The sequence below is a fragment of the Catharus ustulatus genome, chromosome 2 (assembly GCF_009819885.2).
Source record: "Catharus ustulatus isolate bCatUst1 chromosome 2, bCatUst1.pri.v2, whole genome shotgun sequence".
NCBI lineage: Eukaryota > Metazoa > Chordata > Aves > Passeriformes > Turdidae > Catharus > Catharus ustulatus.
The window spans coordinates 121072375-121089663 of record NC_046222.1 but is presented as its reverse complement, the minus strand read 5'-3'; the positions used below and the strand labels follow the sequence as shown (position 1 = coordinate 121089663).

Genomic DNA, 17289 nt, shown 5'->3' with positions numbered 1-17289 from the left:
AGACCTAATGGCACATGAGCCACTCAGCCATTAATTTTCACTGTTTTTGATATCTGTTTTGGTGAGAAGATAAAATTTTAGTGGCAGGAAACATGTGCTGTTGCAAATGATGCCCCTGTGTTTGCAGGCTATTATGGCAAAGAAAAAAAAAAAAAAAAAGGTGCAAATCAAGGACTTCTGCCAGTGCAAACATGAGAGTTAATTAGGTATCATCGATAGATTTGTGTCTGGAGGCAGATCCAGTCCTCTTCCAAACCACTGAGGCTTTTGGTGTAAAGAATTCCCAACCCTGTCAGCAAAGACTAGAAACATTTCCATTCTCCTGCTCCCCATAAACATTATGAGGGAAGATCAGGGTTCCAAGGACCAGCTGCTGACTCAGTGCAGGAATAAAACATCCACTTCCCAGTTCCCAGCTTCCTTTGGAGAAAAATCATGGAATGGTTTGGGTTGGAAAAGACTTTAAAGATCATCTCATTCCAAGCCACTGCCATGGCAGGGACACCTCCCACTGTCCCAGGCTGCTCTGGTCCCAATGTCCAACCTGGAACTGAACATTCCAGGGATCCAGGGGCAGCCACAGCTGCTCTGGGCACCCTGTGCCAGGGTCTCATCCCCTCACTGAAGGAATTTCTTCCAGCACTAAAGGGCAGAGAAGGAGCCATGCCACATCCCAACAATTTGCACTGGACAGGGCAAACTGGGACTGGGAATTGACACAGGGAACTGGGACTGGAAATGGACTGGGAACGTTCTACTGTCAGAAACAGATAAAATTGAGCTTGGCTGCCTCAAGAATAAAGAGTGAGGTATGGACAGTGTCCTTGCTTGGAAAGGATAAAGAAGCAGTGGCAAAGATGGAATGGAAATTTGAGGAGAAGAGACAACAGGATGGCCACAGCTCCTCTGGCATGGGAGAGGAGAGGGTGCTGGTGTCAGACAGGAGCTGCCCTGGTCCTGACACAGTCCCATGAGCAGGCAGGACAGAAATCCAAAATGCTCTGCTGTGTCCAGCATTCTGCTGCCAGAGAACATTGCCTGTTTTGCCTATGCTTCAGGGGCAGCCCTTCCTGCAGAGTGACACTCCAGGGAAAGCTCCTCACTGCACTTCATGTTTGAGTCATCAGATTGCAGAATTATGGGTGCTAATTTAAGGTAGAGTCTGCTGGTTTCTAGCTATGGGTTAGTTCAAAGAGAAGTTGATTTTTTTTGCCCTCACAGGGCCAAACAGGGCTGAAGAAAACAAGAGACAGTTTATACTCTAAAGAAAAATTCCCTTTGTGAGATGGATTTGTTCTGTTATTCTGAGTGACTTGGCTGATTCCATGGAGAGAGACTGCACACACTACACTGGGAAAGATTTATTGTAAAGGCTTTCATCACAGCTTCACCCTACCTACAAAAAATGGTGGTCCCACGTATTAAAAGCCACTCTTTGTCTGTCCCTTAGGGAAGCAATATTGATTTGCTTTTAGTTGCTGCAGTTCAATAACAGCAAATATATGCAATTACAGAAGTACTTAGTGAAATGTAAATATAAGGTTTCCATTGGATGGTGTTTTCTCTCCATGCTTCCTGTTGTGGTCATGCTTCAAACATTGCAGAAAAGCATCTTGAGTTTCTTCTGGATTGTAGGGAAGCTGACCTGTGCCAATATCTGCCATGATGTTTGTTCCAAGGCTCAGTGGAATGGTTTATGCAGGGAGAGAGGGGGACTGCAGTGGAAACAACCACTCTGTGCTCTCATTTGTTTGCACTTCAAGTTTAAATTCCACATCCAGGAGAGTGATGGTCCACTCTGGTACAAAAATTTGCAGTCAATTGAAGCATTTGTAGGATTTGCTTTAGTGCAAGTGAGCAATGAAATCTGCACAGGGAATTCTTGGTATGTGAATACACAAGCTCTGCTTCACTTTACTCTTGGTTTATATTCTATATTGTCCCTGCTTTTGTACACATCAGCACCATCCTGGATGTACTCTGTGCTTTTCAACAAGAATATAAAATGTAGCTGGAGAAATGCATTAGCTAAAGGAGCACTGATGTTTCATTTCCAATGCTTCCTCATATTCACCTCATAATAAAATTCTGCACCTGCATAATGAAGATTTTGTGCAACATCTCAGTACAGAGGCAAATTTCTGCTGATAGCTTTTCAGGAGCTAAATTAAAGGCCTTCACATCTTTCTGAATTTTGTAATATTAAAATTATACATGTGATATTTGTAAGGAGACAGCAGAAGCTGATACTTTTTGTGTGAACTAGAAGAACTAGAAGATAACTGAACACAAACACAGGGTTGTCAATCTTACAAAAACTCACATAGAGATTTAACTGAGTGTGTGAATTGTTTCACCAAAAGCACCATTTTCTAGATCATAAACTGCCCATGGCTGAGTCAGAATGACTTATGCATGAATTTGGAAGAATTAGATTTGCACTAATACCCATAAATATTAATATTTTGCATTTCAAACAGACAGGGTTGCACTTTAAAGCCATGGTAATGAGTCCAAGGTAGATCCAACAGCCTTACCTTGCACCTGCAAATTCAGAATGATTTCATCTGATCCCCAGTTGTTGCTGGCCACACAGCTGTAGTACCCAGAGTCTTCTGCTTTCACAGTCCTGATGACAAAGCTGCCGTTGCTGAAGATGCTCCTTCGCCCATCAATCATCACTAGGCTGGGTGTCCCGTTACTGCCTCACAGGAAACAAAGTGCATACATTAAAGAAGTTACAATCAAAATTACTCACAAGTGGATTTTTTTTTTTTTTTGAAGCAGCTAAGAATGGAAAGAGAGGGAAAGGTGTGGGGTGAGGTGTGTCCCTTCAATAAGGCAGCAAAGGAGTGTTTTCTGTTGGGAAACACCTATAATTTGCTTAAAAATGCACTTTTCCTGGACCCAGTACGAGTGAAAACAGAAATTTTCTCCTTCCTTAACTTGTTATTTGATAAAAATGCTGAAACAAGGGTACAGGCAGTTTCTGGCTATGAAGTTCATCCTTATGAAATCACAGGTAATTATATCAATGCACAAGATGGTTTCATAGCACGGTAGTATTCCTGCTTACACAGTGCTTGGATGAAAATTATTGTCCATGTGTGTTTTTAAGTGTCAGACTGTGAAACTAAAGCTGAAAACAGAATAATGGAAAATTAAATATGTGCAAGACATTTGCTGCCCACCTCAGCACAAATCACTGTATTGGGCACTTTGCTCTCTCAGAATTAAACCTTCCTGTCTGCCTGAGGATAAAACAAAAACACTCCTAAGTTTTACACTTGAATGTTTACCTTTAGCCCTTCTTCATTATTTTTTCTCCCTTTCATGCCCTGTAATCACCACAGCCAATTAATAAAGGAATTTCTGAACTCCTCATCTACTGTGACCATGAAGAATCATTCTCCTTCCCACCAGTGCCCCAGGACCACCCTCCCCACAAGCCCCAGGATTTTAAGGAAATGGGCTTTATCTGAGCTGTACATTTAGTTGCTGGTTACCTATCCTTCATCCACTTGACTGTTGGAGCTGGGTCCCCCACGGCTTTGCAAGGCAGGACAATGTCCTTCATCCAGGGCGTCGTCACCGTCCCGCTGAACGTCAGGATCCTGGCAGGAGCTGGGAGGGAGAGAGCAAGAGGCACTGAAGTGAGGAGTCTGCTCAAGCAGCCCTTGGAAGGGAAGCAGAGACACCCACAATTAAAGGGGGAACCCAAACCAATCTAAAAATGGTGGGTTTAGGGTACAAATTCCTTTTAACTTGTAATATTAGTTATTTATTCAAGTAAAATATCAGTTACAGTACCTGGAAGACAAGTAACTAAAAAAGAGATGATGTACAGGATTGGATGAGTTTTTGTAAAGAAAAAGAGCAAACCCAGTTATTCATCATCTTTACTGACTTTTATATATTTTGGAATAGAAATTAAAGATGAAAATTATGTCCAAGGGATGCTTCTCTCAATGCTTCCAGCAAGAACTGTCCACAGTAGACAGGTGTCTCATAAAACCTGAATTATTTATACATCTCTTCTACAACAATATTGGTATTAAGTAAAATAATTATATTAGTATAATACACTAATATAATTATACCTAATATAATACCTAATATAATTATACCTAGTATAATTATATATATACTAATAATTATATTAGTATATGCATATTAGTATGTTGTAGAGTCTGAAATTCACAAATGTGAATGAACTAAAATCAGTGTTTATCAGCTCCTAGATCACCTAAATATATTTTTAAAAAATCATTTGTGTATTTTCAGTTTATAGGTTTTGTTCAAACTTCATTTGTTATTCCTCAAGAACGACCTTTGATAGAAATAGTCTTTCTGTTGGCCTCTAAATATGCATTTTAAAGGCACATACTGAATACAGATAGACAAAATGCTGTATTTTTAGTCCTGATCTACTTCAGTCGTGCACACCCATCAGAATTTATACTTAATAATCCATTTTGCACCAATTAGGAAAACATGAAAATGAGACCTGGCATCAAATGTAACTGGGACAGTTAATCTGGAAAAAGATTCATGCATAAAAGAACAGGCCTTGAAAAATTAAGCAAAATTACTTGAGTAGGCTGCAATGGGACTTGAGATATTCACAAAAAGAAAAGATTTCACAGATTATACAATCAGTTTGGACTGTGCTGCCTGTGTTCTCTTTAAGCACTGTTGTAGGCCAAGTTTCTCAAGAGGGTTTTTCCCTCTGGTCAAAATTTTAACTAAAAACAAGTCGAAGATTTAGGTAAGAGGCAAAGTGAAGGTTGGGTAATGGGACAGCACCACTTTCCTCACACCAACATGTCCTGTCCTGGCTAAAGAGCAGCTGGAGCTCCCTGGCTCCCTCCTTGCAGAGCTCTGAGGTTCAGCCCTGCAGGACAGAGCTGTGGTTTGTGCTGCCTGGGAAGGTTGGACACCAGAGTGATGCAAAGACACTGCAGGGCAGCCAGAAGCTCTCATGGCTCAGGCTGCTCTTCCACCTGGGCACTCCTAAGACAACACTTCCTATAAAAGATTTACACAGGGCTGTGCCATCCCTGCTGGGTTTGGATGGCCAGGTTTTGGTAGTGGGGCGGTTACAGCTTGTCAGAAGCGTCCCCTGTTTCCAGCAGATGTGATGAACTGCTTGTAACCCCTATCCCCATCTTCCTGTGCTGCTGGGGAGGAGGAGGTAGAGCTGGGAAGGAGGGAGGGGTGTGGGGAAGGTGCTTTTAAGATTTACAGTAATTTCACGATTATAAGCCACACCATTTTGACTAAAATTTTGGTCCAAACCCAAAGTGCGGCTTATAATCAGGTGTGGCTTATATATGGACGAAGAATGAAAAGTTGCTGTTTTAGTTTGGAGGACAGGTGTCTGCTGAGAAAGGCAGGAGCTTCTCTTTGAAATGGAGAATGTAAATCCCCTCCCTCCAAATTATTATCATTTTGAAATCGAGGGGCTCTCAGGCAAAGATATGGGAATTAGGAATAACAGTTCCTTACTAGGGAAATTAAAATAGAAATACAGCACTACAAAGAACAAACCCCAAACCCTGACACAGTCAGAGTACAACCTGACACCCGTCAGGCAGGGTGTTGGCAGCAGTCCCATTCCATGGTGGCTGCATCCTCCTGCAGTGACAGATGTGGCTCAGTTGGAGCAGTGCTCCTGTACAAGGTGCAGTTTCCCTCCGGAGCTCCAGTGGGGATGTGGAGAAATCCGGTTTTCCTCTGGAGTCCGGTGGAGAAAGGGGCTCCCTTAGTGTCCCAAAACCTCTGTTTTTATCTTGGTAAGAAATGTTGGGCTCTTCCCCCTGGCTGGAGCAACTCCCAATGGGATGCAGTAATTTTATCAGTGCCACAGTGGGACTCAATGGCCATGAGCAGAAAATGACTGGCTGGAGGAAGGATGGGTTGTGAAAAGATAAAGAACAATGCCCTGCCTGGTTTCAATGGATGGCCCATTAGCAGAATATCTCCCATGGAGATCAGGATCACTGCCCCACCCTCAACAGATGGTGACAGAACAGATACCTTTTATCACAGCCTGTATTGTAACATGCGGCTTATAATCAGGTGCGGCTTATAATCATGAAATTACTGTAGTTTTCTTCTCATTACTATGCCCTGATTTTGTGGGTAATAAATTCAATTAATATCTCTAATTCAAGTCTGGTTTGCCTGTGATGGTACTTTGTGAGTGATTTCTCTCTGTCCTCATCTCAACTCATGAACCTTTGTTATATTTTCCCTGCCCTGTCCAGCTGCAGAGGGGAGTGATGGAGAAGCTCTGGTGGGTGTCTGGCACCCAGCCTGGGCCAGCCCACCACACCACGGGCTAATTAACCAAAGTAACTCAAACAGAAAAATGCTCAGAGCACCCAGAGACACAGAGTGAATTGCTGACTCTGCTGAAGCTGGTGCTGGAAGTCACATTTATCTTCAGTGGTGCCAGGTTTTGCTGCAGGAGGTGCCTCGTGGCTCTCAGGCCATTTGAAAAGCAGCAGGAGATGCTGTCAGCTCTATCTACAAAACATCTGTGAGCATCTGGACTGCTCAGATTCCTGTCCCATGCAAAATCCCCTCTGCAACATGAAGTCCGAAAACTCATTTAAAATTGACTGTTAATCATTTTCTTGAAATATCCAGTTAATTCCAACTGTTGCCAGCTCCTGTAGGACAAAACATGTGGAATACAGGAATCCTGCTGAAGCCTTCAGCATGGCATGGCACCACTGTTAGCAAACTTTCTGTGTAATCCCTTTGTTTTTAATTGTTATTTCGATGTGAATTCTTCCTTAAGAAGTCACAGGCTGGACAGCAGATGTTGAAAGTGCAACATTTATGTTGTAGCTCCTGGTTTTCAATATCCTGTATCACTCATTTTACAGGAGCCTTAGCCACTGCTAAGATGATAGACCATGACTCAGAAATTATGAGAAAAGCACAGTGCACTATTTTTGTGAAAGTATCCACAGCTTTCTATGGATTTTCTTATTCCTTGCATCTACCGAGTGCTTTTAAAAGAAATGGTAAAACAGCAGGACATTTTTCAAGCCCAATTTTCCTTATAGCTGAACTTGAAAAGATGTCCTGAGACTGCTAAAAGGTGCACAAAGAAAACTAGAAAGAAAATAAATGTCAAATGAAATCCACCTCAGAGCAATAGGATTGAAATTCTAGCAGGCATTCATGAGGTAAAAAAGCCTGGAATCTCACAGACCTCTTTCCTTTGAGCCATGGGAATTTTTGGAATCATATGGGTAAGCTGCAGGATTTACTGCTTTGTTATCAAAGCTCCCCACATGCCCACACACCTCCCTCCCTTACATTTGGTGGCATGGCACTGGATTAGGGCTGTGTCTATTCCTATTTTTTTTTTACAAATTACCCAATTATTAATTGAAGCTACAGAGGTTCCTTCACAGAACAGTGCACTCTCTTATGATAATGCAGCTTTCTGCATGTTTGTTTGTTAAGATTACAAATCCTCTAACCTACATCTACTGTCACAGAAATAGAAATGGGCAGAAATTCTTTGCAAGAGGCTGCAACACGTGTGGGTTTTCCTCTAGAGGACACAACTGTGTTTTAAAGGTGAACTTCAGAAGGAAAATTAACAAGAGCTATGACAGTTCTCTGCAGTTCAGCTTAAAACAAATAAAAGATCCAACAGTGAATACCCTGGGTCAGAAGATTTTTAAATTTACTTTTACAAGGTGCCCAGAGCAGCTGTGGCTGCCCCTGGATCCCTGGAATGTTCAGTTCCAGGTTGGACACTGGGACCAGAGCAGCCTGGGACAGTGGGAGGTGTCCCTGCCCATGGAACTGGATTATTTTTAAGATGCCTTCCAACCCAACCCATTCCATGGTTCTCTGTTTCTAATGTCTCCTGTATTCCAGCCTGATGAACCACCAAATAAACAGAGCAGTGTGTGCTGTCATGTGAACCCCACATACCATTTAAAAACATTAAATACACAAATTGACATAGACTAGAGGGGATATCTGTTCCAAATTAATGCTCAGGTAGTTTAGAAAACCAGGGGAAACTCAAATTCAGAGTGTTGTCCCCAGAGGATCAGATTGCCAGGGGTCAGATCTGTCACAGTCACACTGGCAGCAAATGCCATTGCCCATCAGTCACGGTCACTAAATCAGAGGGACAAGTGCATGCAAGGTTTTTTGTCTTCTGAGTATACTTGATAGGCTAAACCCACTTCTTTCAAGTCAGCAGGGAAGAGTAATTTGAGGGGCAGGAGCACAGCTTGCTTACGTGGAGGCTGAACTTTCATTGCCATGATTATTTTCTGTTTGTTGGGGATTTTTTTTTATTATTTCTGTCAGTTAATTACAGAGAATAACAATCTGTTCTGAGAAATGAAGACATTAAAGAAAGAAAGAAATGTTAACTTGAATTAAGCTTTCATTTAAATTGGACTATCCATTTCACATCAAACCCCTATCTAGACATTCTCATTGTTCTCAAAGGAGTTCTTAAAGGGGTTATAATTAAGTTGACATAATTCAATTCAAAGTTAACTCTTATTAGCTGTCATGATGCTATCATTACTTGGACAGTTACTGTGCAGTAACAGAAGCTAAGAAGGGAAGCAAACAACTACAAAATAATGGCCCACAGGATGTTTTTGCATCAGGAACTTACAGCAAAATCAGGCTTTAACTGCTTCTAACCCCTGGATGTGCTGTTAGCTACAGATATAGTGGGGGGTGAAAAAGGTCTTTGAGGCTTTGAGCTCTGCCCATCCTTCCTCACTGTGCAGCCACTGCCCTCAGCACTGATCATCAATTTGTCCCAGCTCCCTAAAAAGCCCTGTGATGCATTCATAAAGGGAATTTTGTATGTGATACAGTAATTTCTAACCTAGGTACATCCAAAGTTCATAAAATTGCTATCTATCAGTATTGCTAGCACCCATCAAACCATCCACAAATGGATTATTCATTACTTTTACGGTCCTAAGTGCATGTAAGAGGCTTTTCCTCAGCATCATCTAACACAAACTTTATATTGGTGTATCACTACAAACTCTAAGGTTGACTGGATGCATTCTACTGTCCTTTGAAATAAAGTCTTCTTCAGACTGACCTGTCTATATTGAAGTAATTAATTATTTTTTCTTTTAAGTCATCTTGCCTTTTCATAAAAGTTATTTTTAAGTTCACTTATTTGTCATCATGGATTATGTTACATAAGCTTCAGAGGAGCAGAATTAATTCTGGTAAGCTGGATCAGTTTTAGTACATGTGGGTCAAGTTGCAACTTCTCAATTTTTGGCAAACTGAGAGCAATTGCACACAGCAATTCCTCATAACTGAGGTCATGAATATTGGTGCCTGCAAAGCCTGAATTGATCTGTGCTCATTTTTGAACATTTCCCTCTTTTTAAAATGTATAGGACATGGAAAAAGAGAACTTGTAGTGCAGGGTTTGCCTGCAGCCTCAATCTATTAGTATTGCACCATGTCCAATAATTTTTGTTCTTATTCGAGCATCTACTTTTATGCTTATTTTTGTTTGATTTTTTCTTTTCATCATCACACATTGATTACACACAGGTAACACCAAAGAAGGAGCACATTGAAACCTTTGCCCTTTTTCTCTGAGTTGTTTTTTCATGATTGTCCTCCACTGGTGTCCTCTACACTCCTCATCCACATTTTAGGATCTCAGCTTTGGTCTCACTGATGTCCCTAATTCAGTGTGCACTTATGCTACAATGGAAAAGCTCCAAATTTTTCAGACCTGAAGGACCCTGTCTGCAGCTTCTCCACACTGGGAAACTGTCATATGTTCAAGCATTACCCTCCAAAATCAGCAATACCATCCATGATAATCATAGAATCCCAGAAGGGTTGGGAGGAAAGTTAAAGATTATATAATTCCAAGCCCCTGCCATGGGCCACTGTCCCAGGCTGCTCCAGCCCCAATGTCCAACCTGGAACTGAACATTCCAGGGATCCAGGGGCAGCCACAGCTGCTCTGGCAATTCCATCCCAGCCCCTCCCAGGGAACAATTCCTGATTCCCAAGATCCCATCCAACCCCACAGTGAAGCCATTCCCTGTGTGCTGTCCCTGCAGCCCTTGGGAATTGTCTCTCTCCAGGTTTCCTGCAGCTCCTTCAGGCCCTGCAAGGCCACCCTGAGCTCAGCCCAAAGCTTCTCCTGTGCAGGCTGAACAATCCCAGCTGTGCCAGCCTTTCCTCCCAGCAGAGCTGCTCCATCCCTCTGCTCATCCTGGGGCTCCTCTGGGCTCTCTGAGCAGCTCCAGCTCCTCCCTGGGCTGGGGCAGGGCTGGGGCAGCTCTGCAGGTGGGGTCACACCTGAAGGGGCTCACAGGTACAATTACCTCTGCCTAAACAGCTTTTGATACAGCCCAGAGTAAAAGCTCTGATGTTAAAGTACCATCATTAAAATGGTGATCTACCAGCTAGACAGGTAGAACAGGGAGATTTCCCATGCTGATGGAGTTTGCTCTTCCATGCTGAAAGTGCTTTCATGTTGGCGGCACAAGGCTGAAGTTCAGCAAAAGAACCTGTCATCATAATGCACTAGACACTTGATTTTACACCTTTACATCATTAAACGCCCAAGTGAAGAATTAGCAGGCTTGTAAAACTGTAAAGCCAATTAAATGTATCTCATTTTGCAGCTGTAGGGATCAGTGTATTACTCTGCCCATCCTGGCACAGACTGTAATGGTACCAAGTTGAGTAGTTAAAAAAAAAAATCAGTTTGAAGACCCCATGTAGAGATTGAGTGGGATGGCATTCTTTTCACTTTGCTCTTCTTCCATTTCCAAGCCAAGGTGCTCTAATGCTGCAAGCACCACATCTCAAAATGCAGAATTCACAGGCCCCAGCAATATCTTTTAATAGAACAACTAATACAGCTGGAAATAAATATTCAAGATTTGAGGCACATTATCCTTTCATCATCTCTGAAATAGAAGCAGCAAACTTCAAAGCTAATGCAAGTAGAGAACAATTGTTCAGAGTTTAGATATGTTAATCAGACAATTTTATACAGAAGATGGTACTTGTGGAGTACACAAGAGATATTACTAAGGAAAGGAATGATAAAGAAGTTACCTTGTACAGCAAGGGAAAGAAACATATTCAGAGGGGGAGAGGCATCATCTGCAAACTCCTTATACCCAAAAACTGCAGATAAAAATTGCTCCAACAAGCAATCAATTCTCTTCTAAGGTGGGTTGGATGAGTTACCCCATGGAAGAGTGTCGCTGTAAGGCTATGGAGTTGTGAAAAAATACAGCAACATAGGCTTCATCCAGAAAGCAGAAAAAGTGATTTATTGCAGGAGTAGTCACATTTTTATAGACTGGCTCGTTGAACCAAGGACAGAATAAGCTCATTGGTCCAAGGAAGGCAACACCTCTTGTAAACCTGCTTTTACCAAAACATCAAGTTCCTCATGCTCTCCTCCTGTCCCCGACACCAGATGCTAAACTTTGTTATTAATCCTTTCCCTTCTGTTTTCCTTTGAGTAGCTTGGGAAAACTCAAACTGTTGTTTTCTCTGACTCTCACCAGCATCCACAGAGGAGCACGTCATCCCCTCTCTGCTGAGTCCAGCCAAGCTTTGACAATTAGCTGTGAGCTGAAGCTGCTCCTGAAAAATCCCACACTTGGTGGGCACAGAGAGGCCACGTGTCAGTTCTGCAGGTTGTAGTAATGCTGAACAAATCTGGGCCTTAGACATGTCTGAACAAGTCTAGGCCATGGTCTGTATTGTATGCAGCCAAATTTTATATTTATTCTATAATAATATAATAATATAATTCTATATTTAGCTGGTTTTCTCCATATTTTTCCGCCTAGTTGTTTTTCTGCATGTTTTGCTGTTTTTTCACATGCCTAACTGCTTTTCTGTGTATTTCTTAATTTAAACCAATGTTTATAACAGGTGCACTGGATGAGCCATTTTTAGGTGTTTTTCTGCAGCTTGTTGAAACCCTTCAAGACTACTGAAACTTAAATTGTGCTAAATCGAGAAAGACAGAAAGAACTGATCAACAAAACACCAAAATTAAAAGACCCAAGACAAAAGCAAGCAGTGAAGTTCTGGACACTAATCATCATACCTAAAGGACTCATGTAAGGTAGGTAAACAGCTTAGAGCCACCAATCAAGAAATGCGTGATCGCGTAAACAGTACAGTAATTTCACTATTATAAGCCGCACCATTTTGACTAAAATTTTGGTCCGAACTAAAAGTGCGGCTTATAATAAGGTGCGGCTTATATATGGACAAAGAACAAAAAGTTGCGGTTTTAGTTTGGAGGACAGGTGTCTGCTAAGAAAGGCAGGAACTTCTCTTTGAAATGGAGACTGTAAACCCCCTCCCTCCAAATTATTATAATTTTGAAATCAAACAGCTCTCACGCAGAGATATGGGAATTAGGAATAACAGTTCTTTACTAGGGAAATCAAAATAGAAATACAGCACTACAAAGAACAAACCCCAAACCCTGACACAGTCAGAGTACAACCTGACACCCGTCAGGCAGGGTGTTGGCAGCAGTCCCATCCCATGGTGGCTGCATCCTCCTGCAGTGACAGATGTGGCTCAGTTGGAGCAGTGCTCCTGTACAAGGTGCAGTTTCCCTCCGGAGCTCCAGTGGGGATGTGGAGAAATCCGGTTTTCCTCTGGAGTCCAGTGGAGAAAGGGGCTCCCTTAGTGTCCCAAAACCTCTGTTTTTATCTTGGTGAGAAATGTTGGGCTCTTCCCCCTGGCTGGAGCAACTCCCAATGGGATGCAGTAATTTTATCAGTGCCACAGTGGGACTCAATGGCCATGAGCAGAAAATGACTGGCTGGAGGAAGGATGGGTTGTGAAAAGATAAAGAACAATGCCCTGCCTGGTTTCAATGGATGGCCCATTAGCAGAATATCTCCCAGGGAGATCAGGATCACTGCCCCCACCCTCAACAGATGGTGATAGAACAGATACCTTTGATCACATCCTGTATTGTAATGTGCGGTTTATAGTCAGGTGTGGCTTATGTATGGACAAAGAATGAAAAGTTGCCGACACCCAGAAGTGCGGTTTATAATCGTGAAATTACTGTAATCTTAGAATGTATAATCAAAACTAAAAGGAAACAATAAATCAGCTTCTACCTAATGATATTGTTACAGAACACAGAAGCCTGGCTGGCTGTGGGCAGCTGTCCCTGTACCTTTGGCCAGTGGCTCCACGGAGATGATCTCGCTGCTGTTGCCTCTCCCCGCAGCCGTCACGGCCACCACCCACACGCTGTACTGGCGATTCCGGCTCAGGTTGGGGATTCTGTAGGAAAATGAGTCGGGAGAGGCTTCAAACTCGCTGATCACCTGTGGTGGGAGAGACAAATGTTTCCAGGCTAAAATAAGCAGTATTTGGAGAAAGTGTGAGTGCTACAAAGCCTGTCACTTCAGGGCTCTTCGGATGAGTATCAATTGCTCCAAACAGATGGCAGATGGCAGTAAACAGAGAAGGCACAGAAACTTGTTGCAATCCATTCATATTCAGTGAATTTGTGTCGTGTTTACAGATTGGTTTTATTCAGATTAGGACTTTTATGTGCCATTTATTTTTACAGGGTTGGATAAACAATGGAAGTGAATAAATATGGCTAAATTTTACCATCAATAAAACTTTCCCAATGGAGGATTCATTGCTGCATCTGCTGTGAAACCTGGAGTTCACAGAATCACTGGGTTGGAAGAGACCTTCAAGATCATTGACACCAACCCATGCCCTAACACCTCAATTAAACCACGGCACTGAGTGCCACGTCCAGTCTTTTTACTATTAAAAGTCTACTATTTTTGTCACCTAGAACCTCTGGTGCTTCTTATTCCTGGGTTTTGGTGGCTTATCCCTTCAGTAGTGGAGAGAACCAAGGAATAAAACCTCTGTAACAGACTGTTCAAACTTCCCCCAAGTCTAGTTTTGTTCAAACACAAAATTACTTCCATTCAGAGACTCCCAGCTGAAGGTCATCTCAGCCAGCTGGCTGCATTAGCAGGGAAGGACAAGTGCTGGAAGAAATGCCAGTTCAGTCTCTCCTCTGTCACTCAAGTGCCTCGGCCCAGGGGCTGCAGCAGAGCCAACCAGCTGCTCTGCAGTCCTGCTCATCCATGAGAGCTGCTGCATCCTGCTTGGAGCAACCTGTGCAGGGAAAGGTGTGAGGAACACACAGATCCCTCCAGGGGGCTTGGAGAGCCTCAGCACATCCTCCACAGGAAGGCTGAGGAGAAAAAATCTCAGCTCTGAACAGCGTTACAGCACTCAATATTGCCACTTTTATTTCTGACATGGGCTTTGTGATGCCTGTACGTAAAAATAGAGGGGTAATGAACCATTGGGATGAATAATACTCACTTCCCTGTGCAGTGCTGAGCCTGGTAACGGCTAACTAACACTAGGCTAAAAATAATTAGAAGGTTAATGACATAGAAAAGAAGATTTTAGCAGGAATCAGCATTTAAAGTAATGCATCAATGTAATCCAAACTTGGTTCAGACTGACAAAGTGTGCAGGGAAACTCTTTGATATACAAATACCTGCTTGTGGTAAAGGCCAATTTCACCTGATTAGCATTTCAAAAGGCACATTGACCTGAAAACATAGGAATACATAGTCCTTCAAAGTGAATTCCAAATAAATAAGAGATGTTTCTGAGATATCATTAAACACCTCTCCATGTGAACTGGCAGGCAGTTTCAGCTGCTGAATGGGTCACTGCACTGCTCTGTTGCTCAGCTGGCATCTCCTGCAGCCAGGGGAAGAGGGGATCTCATCTCCTCTCACATTTGAAATCCAGAGTGAAGACATTTATCTCTAAGCCAGGCACCTCAGCTCCCTTAGGGACCATGCAAAGGCTTCTACAGGAACACATTCTATTCCTTCCTTGGAGAGTGATTTTTCTGGGAAGACTGGCTTGCTCCAGCCATGTTCCCCAGGCTCAGAACAAGCCCAGAGGGGGAACTTGCCATATTTTCCAGCCAAACTCATTGCCCCTTTGCTTGTCAAAACGCCAAATTAGTTTGTCCCATTTAGCCAGCGTTTGCCTGGGTTCCCACTTCTGATATGAAGAGGTCAATGCAGCCAGACACCTTTATTATTATGTGAAATATTGCAGCAGGCTTTGAGAACCATCTGCCTTGACATTTACACAAGAATATTGGACAAATGCCCACAGCTTGACAGGCTGGATCTCTGTGAGGTCATACATAAAACCTAATGTATTGATCACGGCAGAGGAGGCTGAAATTTAATATTCATGGGGCAGCATTTCCTGGGGTTAATTTGAAAGTCAAAGAGGCCAGGCTGTCTCTGGCACTTAGGCTCCACTCATTAATGCAGTTACCTAGCACAGGTTCCTTCCAAACCACCTGCACATGGGACATGGATACAGCATTTAGGAACAGCTAAACAACACAGAATTCCTTACTGCCAACTTCCATTCCAGCAACCATCAGCTTTATCTCACTGGAACTCCAAAGATTGATAAACAGCAGGATTTTCTGCTCTAGAGCTTTTAAAACCCTTTGTTTTCAGCTCCCTTCTTTCTCCCAGCATCATTCCCCCATTTGCATCTGTGGCTATTTCAAATCTAAAAGTAATTATTTTCAGAATTAATTTGTTAATTGAATCTGATAATGCATATTCACTTAAATTAATGACTCTCATTTTCTTGAAACAAACTGATGTAGCAAAAGATTTTGGTTTCTAACTGGTTAACACACATCTTGTGTTTCCTCAGCTCATATTCCCTTTTAAACACTTGGGGATGCTTCAGTGACAAAGAATCGATTTTACTTTAAACTTTTGCCTGTCATTTCAATTAGCCTAACATGCCAGAGACTTTGATTACACAAGAAGAAAAAAAGGCAGCTTTGTCAGCAAAGAGAAGATTAAACAATTGAAATGAGAAATATTTAAAGGAATGTCACCTTGTCACATATTGGCCCATGCATGTGCCATTATAAAACATAAACTGCTGTTCAATATTAGAATAAGTATCATGCTTGCTCAAGGGATTTTTTTTTTCCTAACTGCTATTTTTCTTCAGCTTATAGATGATGGGTTAATTTTTCTTCTGTCTTTAGCTCACTGTCTAAGAAGGAGAGACAGAGATCAGTCTCTGAAAGCCAGCAAGGGCTGTGAAGAATAAAATGAAATCCCAGTCCTTTATCAGGGTGCAGTAAATCTACTTCCCCAACCAGGCAATGGCAGGAGATGTTGAGGAACAGCTGGTGCAGGGAACATCATTCTCTTCTGCAACTTCAGCCCTACTGGTGTGCATTTCTTTGCAGCATGCCTTCTCATGGCATTTCTGACTCCTTTAAAGTAATGTGCATAAACTGATCCCTTCTTGGCTTCTATTTTTGATTGTTTATTCTATTTGTTGGTTTGTTTGTTGTGTTTTTCAACACAACCTGGGGGAAAAAAGAACATTTCTAACAATTTTCCAAGCAATTAGGTAGTTTCCCAAGCAGGGAGTTAAGACAACAGATAGCATTTGTTTTGGGCTGGAACATTATTTCATGAAAGGTAACCTGCACCTTGCTTATCACTGGTTCTACACAACTTCTGATCAGATAAGTGAACTACAAATCTCTACCTCATCATTCTCTGCAAGCTGCAAGAAGCCTGGAAGTGAACTGGGAAAGCCATAGAGAGACTTTCAGGACATGAGTGAAATGGGATGAACAGCCCAGGTTTGTGGTGTGTGTGGTGAAGTAAGAGCATATACAAGTTGGTTACCTGTGTATTGGCTGTCTCATGTTGAAAATTAAAATTACAGTAGTTTCACGAATACAAGCCGCACGGATTATAAGCCGCACCCCCGGTGCCTCGACAATGTTGCTGTCTTTGTCAATAGATAAGCCGCACCCCGAATATTAGCCGCACTTTCGTTCGTCGCGAGAATCCGTGCGCAGCTTTCACAAATTGGCCAATTAGTAAGAGGATCGCGGCATAGCGGGCTTTACTGGCTCGGGGCGGGGCCAGGCAGGCTCGGCCCGCTCATGGTTGCCGACGGGGCCGGGTGGCCCAGCTCAGCGCCACGGCTCGGCGGGGCTGGCCGGGTGGTGCTGCCGCCGCCGCCGGGCTCGCTGGCCCCCCTCTCCCGTCAGCACCGCCCCGCTGCCGCGTTCGCTCGCCCGGCTGGCAGGGCTGCCGCCGCCGGGCTCGCCGTCCGCCCCGCTGCCGCTTTCGCTCGCCCCGCGCCGCGCCTCGCGAGCGCCGCGC

General features: G+C 43.0%; 1 protein-coding gene across 1 annotated transcript in view; it reads right to left on the bottom strand.

The window, feature by feature from the left end:
- LOC117010994 (Down syndrome cell adhesion molecule homolog) overlaps window positions 1-17289 on the bottom strand; it is a 114350-nt gene that overhangs the window by 49881 nt on the left and 47180 nt on the right. Inside the window, exons 10-12 of the mRNA XM_033086197.2 lie at window positions 13229-13382; window positions 3507-3624; window positions 2538-2701 (exon numbers count right to left, since the gene is read on the bottom strand). Coding sequence (XP_032942088.2) covers window positions 2538-2701; window positions 3507-3624; window positions 13229-13382 — 436 coding nt within the window. The remainder of the gene's footprint in view (window positions 1-2537; window positions 2702-3506; window positions 3625-13228; window positions 13383-17289) is intronic.